The 14,666-nt window shown below is 45.3% G+C and overlaps 1 protein-coding gene across 1 annotated transcript in view; it reads right to left on the bottom strand.

Annotated features, from left to right (window-relative positions):
• skib (v-ski avian sarcoma viral oncogene homolog b) overlaps nucleotides 1-14,662 on the bottom strand; it is a 39,238-nt gene extending 24,576 nt beyond the window's left edge. Inside the window, exon 1 of the mRNA XM_064969001.1 lies at nucleotides 13,279-14,662. Coding sequence (XP_064825073.1) covers nucleotides 13,279-14,178 — 900 coding nt within the window. The 5' untranslated portion in view covers nucleotides 14,179-14,662. The remainder of the gene's footprint in view (nucleotides 1-13,278) is intronic.
• Between the last annotated feature and the right edge of the window lie 4 nt (nucleotides 14,663-14,666).

Genomic DNA, 14,666 nt, shown 5'->3' with positions numbered 1-14,666 from the left:
GTCCAGACTGAGAGAATTGGGAAAAGCTTTGTGGGCTAGTGTAGAGAAGGTGCTTTCTATGTTCTATACGGTAGAAGAGGAGCTGTACGGAGGAGGGGGAGTTCTGTGCTGTAGCGAGAAGGAGAAGGTGGGAGGAGGTCCACTGTATGTGTTGTAGGAGGAGGATGTGTGTATTCTATATGGAATAGGAAGATGTCTCTGTGGTGCAGGGTGGAGGAGGGTAGCCTACAGTCTCTCTGCTCTGCTGTGAGTAAGTCTATGTGGGGAGGTCTGCCTGCCTGCTTGTCTGACTGTGTGTGCTGTGCTCTGCTGCTCAGCTCTGGCACACTCTTCTCAGCCCACCAGCCAGAGAGAGAGTATGAAGTTCTTATTTAGCACAGGAAGAGCAGCTCTGCTTAGCAACCACATCGGCCCTCCAATCACAGGCCTACTGTATGGAGGAGACTCCAGCCTGTGTGTGTGTGTGTGTGTGTGTGTGTGTGTGTGTGTGTGTGTGTGTGTGTGTGTGTGTGTGTGTGTGTGTGTGTGTGTGTGTGTGTGTGTGTGTGTGTGTGTGTGCGTGTGTGTGTGTGTGTGTGTGTCCTCACTGACTGTGTGTGTGCGTGCGTGCGTGTCCTCACTGACTGTGTGTGTGTGTGTGCTGTGAGAACTGAATGCTGCACACAGTTATAAAACAACATTTTAGGCAAACCAGGCTTTCTAACTTAGTGGTTTCTGCTATAACGTTGGCTGCTAACAGATGCTTTCCTGTCCGTCACGGTCTGCTTGAATGCGGTACTGAACCCCACAGTGAGTTCAACGTTAATCTGTGCCAATTAATCTCAGAATAAATTATGTATATCCTGGAGTGCAGTGGTAAATCATTAAAACACTCACTACTTTTCCTTTCAGAATCCAATTGCCGTAGCGTAGCCTACAATTGACACCAGCTACAGCTGGAATGAATGCATGATTCGTGAGCTATTATCCATCAAACCAGAGGCGTGTACAAGATTTGGAACAAATGCTGTCAGAACATTGAGCAGTCTGTTTGGTTTAGCCGCGCGAGCTAATCCTCCTGATGGCTTTGGAGGTGGTTGGTGGGTGGAATGTAGGCGAGAGCAGAACGCTGATTTGTCATACGGCACCGGCAGGCCCTGGCTTTGCTCCGTTCTGACTGGAGATACACGGGCACAGCACCAACGTGGTCCGACAGATCCAAAACACAGACTAGCACTGCAGCCCAGTTCAAACACAGGCAAACCCAGATGGATATAATAAGCGGAAAATAGACACTGCTGTCTGTGGCTTCAAAAAAAAATGTAGAAACTTGAATCACTTTGAATCATCCTAATTACGACTAAGCCTGTGTGTGTCGCCGGGCAGCAAGCCAGTCCGTAAGACACATTCTTATATTTTTAATTCCTGTTCTCTAACAAGCAGATAAGCTAAATTCACAGATAAGAGTCAGCAGCAGTAACTCTTACAGAACATGTGAGTGTATCAGGGTCAGACAGAGGGAAGTGGAACAGGACAGTTTCCCCAAACACCATCCAGGCATCTGTTCTCAGGATGACTACATAATCTACTCCTCCTCTACACATACACCATTCCTTCTCCTCCTCCCTAACCTCCTTCTTCTCTGACTGACTAGCACGCCGCCTTAAGAGAACTGACACTGACACCCCTATCTCATCTATTTTTCATAGTCTATGAAAAATGGGAATAATGCTCTGCTTGTTGCTATAGTTTCAGGTTAGTGTGCATGCTTTTGCAGTAGACTGACCAGTCCGTGGCGACTGGCTGCCCAACATGGAACAGGGTGCCATTGGCACAGACGGACACAGCAAAGCTCTATCTCACATGTGGGGTTCAACCTACTCTAGGAAGTACCTATTAAAAGCGTCTGTTGGCGAGACAGGTAGGGTGGCGAATGAGGTGAGCCCCTCACCTACCTTCAAAGGAGCACTCTCCCGCCCTCTGGTTATTTTGCTCTTCTCTTCTCCTCAGATCTTCTGGATACCTGTTTTCCTGCTTAACTGCTCACAGGTGAACCGATAAGGATATCGCAGGTCTTCTAACCCTGTCAAGAGGTTGAGTACTAACCGGAAGGCTTTTGTGTTGTGTAGAAACTCCTTTCTACTTATCACTCTCCGTTGGTAGCTAGCGTCATGGCTAGCTATTGAGACTCAGTTAGCCAAATTGGCAAGGCTAACTTGGCTAGCTCGCTGAGAGGCAAGCTAACCTCATTAGCATGGTAGCATTGATAGCTCCTGTCTCTCATCTAGCTTAACCTACATTCTCCTGTTGTGTTAACTAGACCGACCATCCCAGCCTTCACGACGCCGTCGGTCACGGGAGCACTCTATCTGAAGGCTAACTTTGCCCCCACGTGGTTTCCTTCAGTTAGCACTGAGCTAGCTAACCCCCCACTAGCCTCGCGGCTATAATGTTATATGGTGCTCATTATGGCTAGCTGTTAGCCGCAAGGCTTCTAACTAGCTAGCTTAGTACGCCATTTACACAAGCTCCGATTTGCTAGCCACCAGCCACAAGGTACTAGCGAGCTTGCGCCATCTACAAGTTGTTCTTACAACACAGGTGTTGCTCGGTCCCCTCTATGCATCAATTTCTTGTGTAAGGAATGTGCCTGAGTCCGGTGCAGACTGTTGATGAGGGCAGGTCTGAAGAGAGGAGGCTTAATGCTTTTATCTCAATAGCCCCTCTTGCCTTCGAGCCAACAGCAACAGCTGAGGCTCAGCTCTCTGCAACCGAGCCCAGTTGGGGCGAGGTCATGGAAAGCCTCAACTCCCTCGCCTCATTGTCTGACGACGCAGTATCAGGGGAAGGTGAGATAGCCCGCATCTCCTGCACTGATGACCCCGTTCTCCCACCCTCCCAAGCCAGCAGACCTAACGGCCCTGAGAGCAGTGGATGTGCGCCTCCTCCAGCAAATTTGTGCTCCTTCATGTCTGCAAGCGGGCTGTGGCCAGACTCAGCAATGAGAGCCCCTACTCCTGTTAAGGCACCTATACGATGGGAAGAGACTCCCATAAGGGAACTGCTCCCCGCAGTACCAGCTTGCCCCAGGGAAGCTAAGAGCTCATGGGAAAACCCCCGCACTAGCAAGATTCTTGCAAGGGGTACCCCGAGCCTGGACAATATGGAAGAATCTGGGTTTGGCAACCCTCCCACGGTGGAGCCGTCACTGGCTTACCACCTCAGCCCCTTTCCCCGTGTTACTAACAAAACCAGCACCTCACTCCATGTGAAGGCAGGGGGCTTTACCTCAGCCCAAGCAATTAGAGCTCTCAATGTGACCTCTTTAATGTTGGCGTATCAGGTTCAGTTACTGGAGGAAGTGTGGAAGTAACTGGAATCGGACACCCTAGACCCAGATGCTTGGGAGGAGATCTGTATGATGACAGACCCGAACCTCCATGCCTTTCGTAGTGCCATTCAAGGCTGTGGTAGTACTATGAGCCTTGCAGTGGTGAGAGAAGGGGTACTTTGGCTGAGCTTATCCAGCTTAACAGACAAATAACAAGTGGACCTCCTTGATGCCCCAATGTTGGTTCCTGCATCTCGCCCCAGTCTTACAGCTGGGAAGGGGCAACAAGCTGGCCTTGGGGGACAGAGGTCCCCAGCAGCGCAGCAGTCTGCCGAAACTCAGGCTCCTGAACCAAAGCAAACTTGTAGAGAAGCAGTCTTATGCTGCAGCGGCAGCAAGGATCCTCCCCGCTAACCCTCCTAAGGGAGGTAAGAAGGGTCAGCTTGTCTAGGGCGCAGACCTGGCAGCTGAAGATGATAGTGTGCAGGGCCTACGGCTCTCCGCCCTACCCCTCTGTCTTTGGATTGAACAGTTTCTACAGTTTCGCAGAAGTCGGAAGGCAGGCCTGCGTTAAGACAAAATCCTATTCTCTGTGCAGTAGCTTACTTTTGTGACCATTCTCACTTGAGAAAATGGAGGAGACTCACTTTTAGTTCCCCGCCCGAGTTTGTTCCCCCCGTGTGCCTCCCTCGCTCAGGCCCCCCCCCCCCCCCCGGGGTCTTCTCAGGTTTTCAGCCAGGGGTAGAAGTCAGCATGTCAGCCGTCCATCCGGTCTCACTGACACACGGAGCAGGACGGCAATCTGTCTTTCGCCATCCACTGTTCCCCTTTTTTCCCGTGCCTATGGCCTTTTGCCTCTGATTGCTATGACGCGAGCTATCACAGTCAAGCCAGTTCCGGTATGTGCCGCTCCAGTTTTCCCACCAGAGGGCGCTGCTAATCTGTACATCAAGGTAGGGATCCCTAAATATTCTGCTCTCCTGTTCCAAGGGAGGACATGTTTCCAGAGCTCACTGCTCACCTCATAGCCCTTTATAGGATTCCGAGGGGCGTTTTTCCTCTCTACATTCATTGGGGAACAAAAGGCGCTTGCAAAGATGGTTCTACATGGAACCCAAAAGAGTTCTACCTGGAACACCTTTTTATGTAAATGGAAAATACCACTTGGCTCTGTTTTTTATTTTATAAATTAATTTTTACCCCTTTTTCTCCCCAATTTCATGGTATCCAATTGTTGTAGTAGCTACTATCTTGTCTCATTGCTCGGGAGAGACAAAGGTTGAAAGTCATGCATCCTCCGATACACAACCCAACCAGCCGCACTGCTTCTTAACACTGCGCACATCCAACCCGGAAGCCAGCCGCACCAATGTGCCGGAGGAAACACTGTGTACCTGGCAACCTTGGCTAGCGTGCACTGCACCCGTCCCGCCACAAGAGTCGCTGGTGCGCAATGAGACAAGGACATCCCTACCGACCAAGCCCTCCCTAACCCAGACGACGCTAGGCCAATTGTGCGTCGCCCCACGGACCTCCCGGTCGTGGCCGGTTACGACAGAGCCTGGGCGCAAACCCAGAGTCTCTGATGGCACAGCTGGCGCTGCAGTACAGCGCCCTTAACCACTGCGCCACCCGGGAGGCCACTTGGCTCTGTTAAGGAGAACTCTCTCCATTGACCTAGAGACCAGTCAGAGCCCTAGACGGCAAGCTGGTACTCCCGAGTGAGGGTTTCTCTCGTCCAATTTTTTAGATGGTGCTAGAAGGGCCTTCACCTACAGAGGAGTTTACCTCTTGAGTACTGTTTTTGGGACATATCTTATTAAGCTGAGATTGTGCAAGCCTTGTATTGGACATCCCCTCACTTTGTTATGGGTTTTTGTTTGCTATTCGAACGTAACGATTAAAAGTTACTTGCGTAACCCCGGTTCTCTGACATTATGAGTGAGATATCGCACCGCATTCCCCTGCTCGCAAGAGCGTGAGGCAGAGAAACACGCTTGTGGATAACCTCAGGGCACGAGAAGGCTCCTTTTAAAGGGAGGTGAGGGTCCCACTCTACCTGTCTGTCCCCAACCTTTTACCCACGCACCACTCAAATAAACAAGGCATTAACAAAGAGGAATAGCTGCACTTCACAGACTCTGAATGGCAGGGCTCTGGAACAAAGGAGGGGGCAGGTCTTTAGCGCCCATCACAGAACTCCAGCTGACGCCCTTTTAACATGGGGTCAGCCCCTGGAGAATGGAGGGCAAGACCCCTGTGAGCTCCTCACACCTTCTTTCTGACACACTGACCCCCACTCGCCTTCAATCACAGAAGAGATGGCATGATGCACTTCTCTGGGGAGCTGGTGGTCAGTGGGCCATGTTTTCAAAAGGATTTAGAAAAGAGCCAAATGAACAGAGTTCCAAACAATTAATTCTACCAACACTCTGGACTGGATGTGTTATCTACTGCATTATCTGTCTGGTTAGGGACTAGGCTATGGTTTAGGTTGGACTGGAGGCAGGGGTTGGAGATGGTCAGTGAGGAGTTGTGTTGGGTCAGTGGTGGTCAGACGGGGCTGACCAGGGGCCGGGCCAGGGGCCGGGCCAGGGGCCGGGCCAGGGGCCGGGGGGATGCACCATGTGTGCCCTCAGGGCTTCCCAGAGGTCAGCAAACAGATGGGAATGGAAATGAGCAGTCAGTGAGCTCATTTTAAACTTCCAGTCCAGCTGATCCAGGCATAATTACATGCCAACTTACACGCACTTACTGCACACACCGGTCCCCTGTTCAAATGTTTAAGATGAGAGTGCATTGGTGTGCGGGAGCCCAAACCGATCCAAATCGCCCGTTCACTAAAGTTTTGTACTCATATTTTATTTTCTGCTTTATTCCTCTTTCTGTTGTGACTGAATTGACGCGCCCTCTCTTTCAGCCTCCTATTGAGCTTTTATGCATGTAACAGCGTATGACGTTGATCTCAAAGTCAGATAATTGTGTGCACAGAACGGCAGAACGCAACTGCTTGTGCCAACGATAGATAGGCCTACCATTTCCCTGTTCTAATATTGTTGGGCTATATCTGCGCGGCACCTTCAGCATCCAAATGTTTGTAAAATGCACGTCGCAATCTTAAATCATAGGCTTTATTAACTGAGGAACAACCAATTTAACTTGCTGGGTCATTGTTATCAAATGCACTGTAGAAAATGTAGTTTTAACGGCAGAGTTTTGTCGGCTACCAGAATGGACACAACTCACATCTTGCTGATCTATCTGCTGAATGGGGCTTTTGGATTGCCAGGTTCACCTTTGGGTAGTTCTGCTTTAAACAGTCAGTACATCTGGCCATTTTCACATGAACAGGGTAAAGGTGTAATTTCATAACAAGGACAGCAATCATTCTTGCCAGCCTCACAGGTTGGAACGGGAGAAGAGAGCAACTCTCCATAAAGTTCACAAATGGTCAAAACCATTTGCTTTTGAGACGGGTGAAATCCAAAACGGTGTTAAATTAATCGGCTTTTGTATGTCATAGCTCATTTCTGATAACTAAATATTGACGTATTACTAGCTCAAAACATTTTAATCTGCTATATGACAAGTTAATCGGCGGGTGATGAGGATTTCAGATAAGACGTCACGGCACAAAAACATAAATTGAACCCCCTAAGCTGTTAGTGGTAAATGGTAAATCGTCTCCCTATGGCTCAGCCCACACACTACATCACTCGCTCACTCACTCACACACACACACACACACACACACACACACACACACACACACACACACACACACACACACACACACACACACACACACACACACACACACACACACACACACACACACACACACACACACACACACACACACACACACACACTGTACACAGGCCCACTCGGCTCAGAGAAGTCAGCTCAGACAGATCCAGCTACTGAGCTCCATCAGTATCAGATATTCATTTAGAATGGGGTCATGCAACAATTGTTAGCGCATCGATTCGAATCGTTTCAAACTAAAAGCATCGTTCCTGTATCGTATTGGAGTCCCATGTGTCGAGATGCGTATCGAATCGCGCTTGGAAGGAGAAATGCACTTCCCTAGTGAACAAAGACACGCTCATACACAAATCAAGAAACAGACACAACTGTCTCGCTAGCCCTGAGTTGCACACACCCGTACAAAAGCACACAGGTACAACACACACCATTCCTCACCACCCAGAGACTACTCAGTTGATTGTTTTGGTCCCAGGTTTGAGGCGAATTTGATGGAGTGAGCAGAACAATGGGGTGAGAAATTTCATAAATTGGCCTCGCATGAAGAGGCTTCATTTGATTAAGTAAGGACTACATGGGTCTCCAGAGTCCGCTTCTTCTCTCCACGCAGTCACGAGATTAATGCTGTTGCCCTTACCTCTTAAACGTATACTGAGAAATATTGGGAAATGATAGGGAAAAAAACATTTTTTTGTATGTACTTTTCTTACCAAATAGAAGAACAGGCGGAATTCTATTTTGTATACTGATAATATTTGGTGTATCATATAGGTTTATATTGTATTCTGGAGTACTAACTCTTATTATTTGGTGTATCAAATAGGTTTATATTGTATTCTGGAGTACTAACTCTTATTATTTGGTGTATCAAATAGGTTTATATTGTATGCTGGTGTACTAATTCATTATTTGGTGTATCATATAGGTTTATATTGTATGCTGGTGTACTAATTCATTATTTGGTGTATCATATAGGTTTATATTGTATGCTGGTGTACTAATTCATTATTTGGTGTATCATATAGGTTTTTATTGTATTCTGGTGTACTAACTCTTATTATTTGGTGTATCATATAGGTTTATATTGTATTCTGGAGTACTAACACTTATTATTTGGTGTATCATATAGGTTTATATTGTATTCTGGAGTACTAACTCTTATTATTTGGTGTATCATATAGGTTTATATTGTTTTCTGGTGTACTAACTCTTATTATTTGGTGTATCATATAGGTTTATATTGTATTCTGGAGTACTAACTCTTATTATTTGGTGTATCATATAGGTTTATATTGTATTCTGGAGTACTAACTCTTATTATTTGGTGTATCATATAGGTTTATATTGTTTTCTGGTGTACTAACTCTTATTATTTGGTGTATCATATAGGTTTATATTGTATTCTGGAGTACTAACTCTTATTATTTGGTGTATCATATAGGTTTATATTGTATGCTGGTGTACTAACTCTTATTATTTGGTGTATCATATAGGTTTATATTGTATTCTGGAGTACTAACTCTTATTATTTGGTGTATCATATAGGTTTATATTGTATTCTGGAGTACTAACTCTTATTATTTGGTGTATCATATAGGTTTATATTGTTTTCTGGTGTACTAACTCTTATTATTTGGTGTATCATATAGGTTTATATTGTATTCTGGAGTACTAACTCTTATTATTTGGTGTATCATATAGGTTTATATTGTATTCTGGAGTACTAACTCTTATTATTTGGTGTATCATATAGGTTTATATTGTATGCTGGTGTACTAACTCTTATTATTTGGTGTATCATATAGGTTTATATTGTATTCTGGAGTACTAACTCTTATTATTTGGTGTATCATATAGGTTTATATTGTATTCTGGAGTACTAACTCTTACTATTTGGTGTTTCATATAGGTTTATATTGTATGCTGGTGTACTAACTCTTATTATTTGGTGTATCATATAGGTTTATATTGTATGCTGGAGTACTAACTCTTATTATTTGGTGTATCATATAGGTTTATATTGTATGCTGGTGTACTAACTCTCATGACTTATTTCCTGTATGATGGAGACTGGTAGACTATGTTTTTGTTTTATTTGCGTGGTTGGTAGTGTCGTTGGGAATAACGTTTGTTATTTGTATTTAAACATTTGCTGTGTCTCTCGGTCCTTTATCAGACAGCCATCTGGCCAGTGGACTGGACACAAGGGCATCTGATTGAATGCTGTGAATACAGTGGGGGTGGGTGGGGTCACTCTCTGTGGATAGAGGTCAGGTGTCACGGCCCTTTGACAACACATGTCAAGGCCCTGCCCCACTGGGCCCGCATCTCCTCAATCAGAGCCTACAGCCTCTTCTCTTCCAATCTGCCCCCATATGTACGCTAGGCAACGGCTTAATGACCAAATGCAGGATTTGATTCAAAACAGACACAACGGTCCTCTGGTGTCAACCCCCTCTGATCCCTGTCTGCTTTGTACCCGAACAATGATATTCAACTAAATATAATGCCGTCTTTAGCGATGTGGAAACCCTGTTCAACTTTCCACAGTACTTGAATTAAATCATTTGATTAATTAATGATCTATTATATCACTATACTTTATTTTTATTCAAAGAGATTACTCCAAAATAGCAAAAAGGTGTTTCTCAACTGAGTCTAGTTTACAGAACTACATGTACAGTAGTGTAACTGAAGGCCCAGACAGACAGTGGATCCTGGACTGATTGATAAAACACCCCGACATCAGTGTTGGTCTGAGGCGGGGCAATAATATTGAGTTCTTGTTTCATGGGTAAGCGAGCCAAGGCTGGAGGCTGTCTGGCCTCTCACCAGCTTCCCCTGTCAGAGTGATGTATGGGAGCACTGGTGTGCTGCTCCCTAAGGACCAGGCCTGACTGTCTGCTAACTGGGACACTCCTGACAGTGAACCATGGCAGGCAAACACACACACAGAGACCACTCCCCCTGATGCTGCCTGCCTCAGCTCAGTCGGCATATATTTCATCAGACACTCGAAGGCTGTCAGCAGAGACCTCACAGTTTTGTAAAATATGAAGCACGCTGAACATATATCATGACATGATGGCTACAGTTGGGAGACCAGCTACAAGCCACAGGTGGTGGAGATTTTTCCTCCAACAGTTTTTCTTTAGGTCCGCGACTCCGTAGTCTAGTTTCCTTTGTCCATTTCTTAAATCGAAAATGACACAGATTATGTTCACTTATTATTGAATGGGCATTTGCTGTGAGATTTGGTGCCATTTTACAAAGCAACTTAGAAATTAAGAATTTGTGTAGAATTTAAAAAATAGAGGACAATGTATGCATGGAATCTGCAATGCAATGTAGTTTGCTAGGAACTAATTCAGGATTTTTTTGATCGGAGCCATAACAGAAGGGACAAGTACAGTGGATCTCTGTTTTTCTCAACAACAAAAGGTCCTTACATCTCTTTGTAGCTAATCATTAAATAATGGATTGCAAACGGTCTCTGAGATACCTCGTCTGAACATCCACCATCACAATGGAACCGCATCAATATTCAACCAAGACTCTCTTGGTCGAGAAAGACCTCCATTTATAACTGCACAATAAAAATGCCACAATTTCGTGAGTAGCACTGATAGTGAAATTGAAAGTCACTGGGAGGGGGATTTACGAGAAATGGCCCTGTGTCTCCTGTTCAGAGTGGAGTTGTTACACCATGGAGATACATAGGGGCCAGTCATTAGCAGAGTCCCACTCAACAGCTGCTGTGAGCTGAGGGAAACAGCCACCATGTCGCCCCGTCCTTAGTCCGCTCCAAACGTCTGTGACTCTCGCTTGGAGCCAGGCAGAGGCCAAACAGGCAAGTGGTCAACCTGAAAACCTTCCACCACCACATCCGTCAATGTGCACACACACCACAGGCGGCTTGGTGGCACAGCATGAATGGAAAGGTATCAAACACATGGTTGTCCCATTTGATATCATTCCATTCCCTCTATACCAGTCATTATGAAGAGGCCGTCCTGCTATATCTCCACCCACCAGTCTCCTCTGACATACACACACACACTATCCTGTTCAACACAGCCCTTTCTCACAGACATCTTGATAACCCAAAGCTCATTAAACTCTAATTACCAAACCCCAAAAATGATTTCCCCAGCCCCCCCTCCCCTCTTGGACTAATAAAATATATAATTGTATATAATATATAATTTGTCATATGCAGATGCCCTTGAGTTACCCTCGGGGGGGAGGGCCACTCAAGGGTTGGATAGTTTGAGATTCTGTTGATTTTGATGTTCAATTTTAAAACAAATCTTTTAAATGTGAATTTAAACCAATGTACGTGCATGTGCAAAAGATCAGCCAGGGAAAAAAGGAAATAAATAATGTGTGTGTATATATAGTAGCAGTCAAAAGTTTGGACACACCTACTCATTCAAGGGATTTTATTTATTTTTTACTATTTTCTACAATGTAGACTAATAGTGAAGACATCAAAACTATGAAATAACACATGGAATCATGTAGTAGCCAAAAAGGTGTTCAACAAATCAAAATATATTTTATATTTGAGATTAGATTCTTCAAAGTAACCACCCTTTGCCTTGATGACAGCTTTGCACACTCTTGGCATTCTCTCAACCAGCTTCATGAGGTAGTCTGGAATGCATTTCAATCAACAGGTGTGCCTTGTTAAAAGTTCATTTGTGGAATTTCTTTCCTTCTTAATGCGTTTGAGCCAATCAGTACAAAGTAGGGGTGGTATATACAGAAGAAGATAGCCCTATTTGGTCAAAAGTTCATATTATGGCATGAACAGCTCAAATAAGCAAAGAGAAATGACAGTCCATCATTAAATTAAGACATGAAGGTCAGTCAATCTGGAAAATGTCAAGAACTAAAAGTGCAGTCACAAAAACCATCAAGCGCTATGATGAAACCGGCTCTCACGAGGACCGCCACAGGAAAGGAAGACCCAGAGCTACCTCTGCTGCAGAGGATAAGTTCAGTAGTTACCAGCCTCGGAAATTGCAGCCCAAATAAATGCTTCACAGAGTTCAAGTAACAGACACATCTCAACATCAACTGTTCAGGAAGCTGCATGAATCAGACCTCATGGTCGAATGGCTGCAAAGAAATCACTACTAAAGGACACCAATAAGAAGAAGACTTGATTGGGCCAAGAAACATGAACAATGGACATTAGACCGGTGGAAATCTGCCCTTTGGTCTGATGAGTCCAAATTAAGATTTTCGGTTCCAACCGCCGTGTCTTTGTGAGACGAAGAGTAGGTGAACGCGTGATCTCTGCATGTGTGGTTCACACCGGGAAACATGAAGAAGGAGGTGTGATGGTGTAGGGGTGCTTTGCTGGTGAAACAGTCTGTGATTTATTCAAGGCACACTTAATCAGCATGTCTACCACAGCATTCTGCAGCGATACACCATCCCATCTGGTTTGAGTTTAGTGGGACTATCAGTTGTCTTTCAACAGGACAATGACCCAGCACACCTCGAGGCTGTGTAAGGACTATTTGATCAAGAAGGAAAGTGATGGAGTGCTGCATCAGATGACCTGGCCTCCATAATAACCCAACTTCAACCCAATTGATATGGTTTGGGATGAGTTGGACCGCAGAGTGAAGAAAAAGCAGCCAACAAGTGCTCAGCATATGTGGGAACTCCTTCAGACTGTTGGAAAAGTCTTCCAGGTGATGCTAGTTGAGAGAATGCCAAGAGTGTGAAAAGCTGTCAAACGGTGGCTACTTTGAAGAATCTCAAATATAAAATATATTTTGATTCCCATATGTGGGCATTTCGCTACACTCGCATTAACATCTGCTAACCATGTGTATGTGACAAATAACATTTGATTTGATTTGTTATTTCATAGTTTTGATGTCTTCACTATTAGTGTACATTGTAGAAAATAGTAAAAATAAATAAAACCCCTTGAATGAGTAGATGTGTCCAAACTTTTGGTACTGAATATATATGCGTGTGTGTGTGTGTTAATGTGTGTGTGGGTGTGTGAGAGAGAGAGAACAGGGGGTGTCCAATAGAATAGGGCCATTATTTAAATCATGGAATCACTGCCAATACTGAATGAATAATAAAACAAGTTATTACAATCCAATTAAATGTCAGTCATCAAAGACGTTTAGGCACTTTACACACATTGGAATAAACTTGATCAGACTTACCCTGCATGATTTGTTTGCCAGCTTGTTTACGAAGTCAAATTTGCCTTTGATTACTTTGAGATGCTGCTCCAGGAGAGCCTTCTCTTCTTTCACTGTATAGTCCGGGTCCAGGAGAACATAGGCCCGCCAGTTAGCTGAGTCGAACCCCCAGTGAACTGTCCGGTTCTCTAGTCTTTTGTGACTATGGACCACAAACTTGTGAGTGGGGTACATGAGTCTGCAGTCCATGCATTGGATACAGGCGGCATTGGGACTGGTATACAGTTCTGGGACAAATAACCCTTTACACCTACCAAAACATTCGTGGTATATTTTGAAACTTTTTTCCGTCCTCTCCAACTCCATGGAGCCAGACAGCTCCTTGTTGCAGTGAGGAAGGTAGGAACCACTGTAAACGAGGGCATTGCAGAGGCGCTCAGCATCCGTCTGGGTGATCAGTCCGCATGATGGGGCAGAGAAGGGTAGGATACCCACTACTTTGAGGATCTCCAGCTGGTCCGCGGTGCACCGGGAGCAGTAGATGTGCAGGTCGTCGCACACGGAGTTGATCTGCTGAAGCGAGAAATCACGCAGGACACTGTTGAGAATCTGCGGCAGACACAGACGTTTTTCGCCGCCTACCACGAAACACGAAATTGGCTCACGCTCCAGGACAGTTTCGGACCTTTCGGTGGTGTGGTCGGATGGAATGAATAACGGCCCCGACATAACCGGTGGTGTCTGGACAGGCATGGCCAGCATCAGTTCAGCTGTTTTTCCATCTTTGTTGAACAGAATTTCCTGGTGCCACCGAGCGGAGAACGCCGCCGGTCCACCAAGAGAGCTCATAGAACTCAAATGAAACTGCTTCAGAGTTTGCTGAAGTCCTGGATGAGGCTGAAAGCTTGAAGGGGCCTCCATGTTTTCAACACTATATAATGAAGTGAGTTCAAATGTAGGCGATCTATTTTAATCAGTTGTCTTCAAAATCCAGCTAAGGACTCAGTAAATCCACCGCGGCGCATTTCCATGTCACTAGAGAAGGTTACCACCGGGGCGGTATCCATTTAAAAAGGAGGATAAGACACTATTGAGTTCTAATTCCCTGAAACAAATTTTCCAGTTCACAGATACGTAAGGGAAATCCTTCGGACCACACACAAAAAGAGCCTAAAAGGGAAACACATTTTCTCTTCTCCACTGCAGTCTAGTCCGCACGATGTGATCCTCAAATATGCCCAGTCTGCGCAGTCTGGCGCTCTCGCTCTCTTGCTCTAAGCGAATGTGTGAAGTGAGTTAGCTGTACTATCTCTCTCTCTCTCTCTCTCTCTCTCTCTCTCTCTCTCTCTCTCTCTCTCTCTCTCTCTCTGTTTGTTTGTGTCTGGTTCAGTCATTGAATCCCGGCCAGG

Source organism: Oncorhynchus masou, chromosome 6 (genome assembly GCF_036934945.1).
Source record: "Oncorhynchus masou masou isolate Uvic2021 chromosome 6, UVic_Omas_1.1, whole genome shotgun sequence".
NCBI lineage: Eukaryota > Metazoa > Chordata > Actinopteri > Salmoniformes > Salmonidae > Oncorhynchus > Oncorhynchus masou.
Note: the sequence above shows the minus strand (reverse complement) of the source record. Positions and strands in the feature narration are given on the sequence as shown.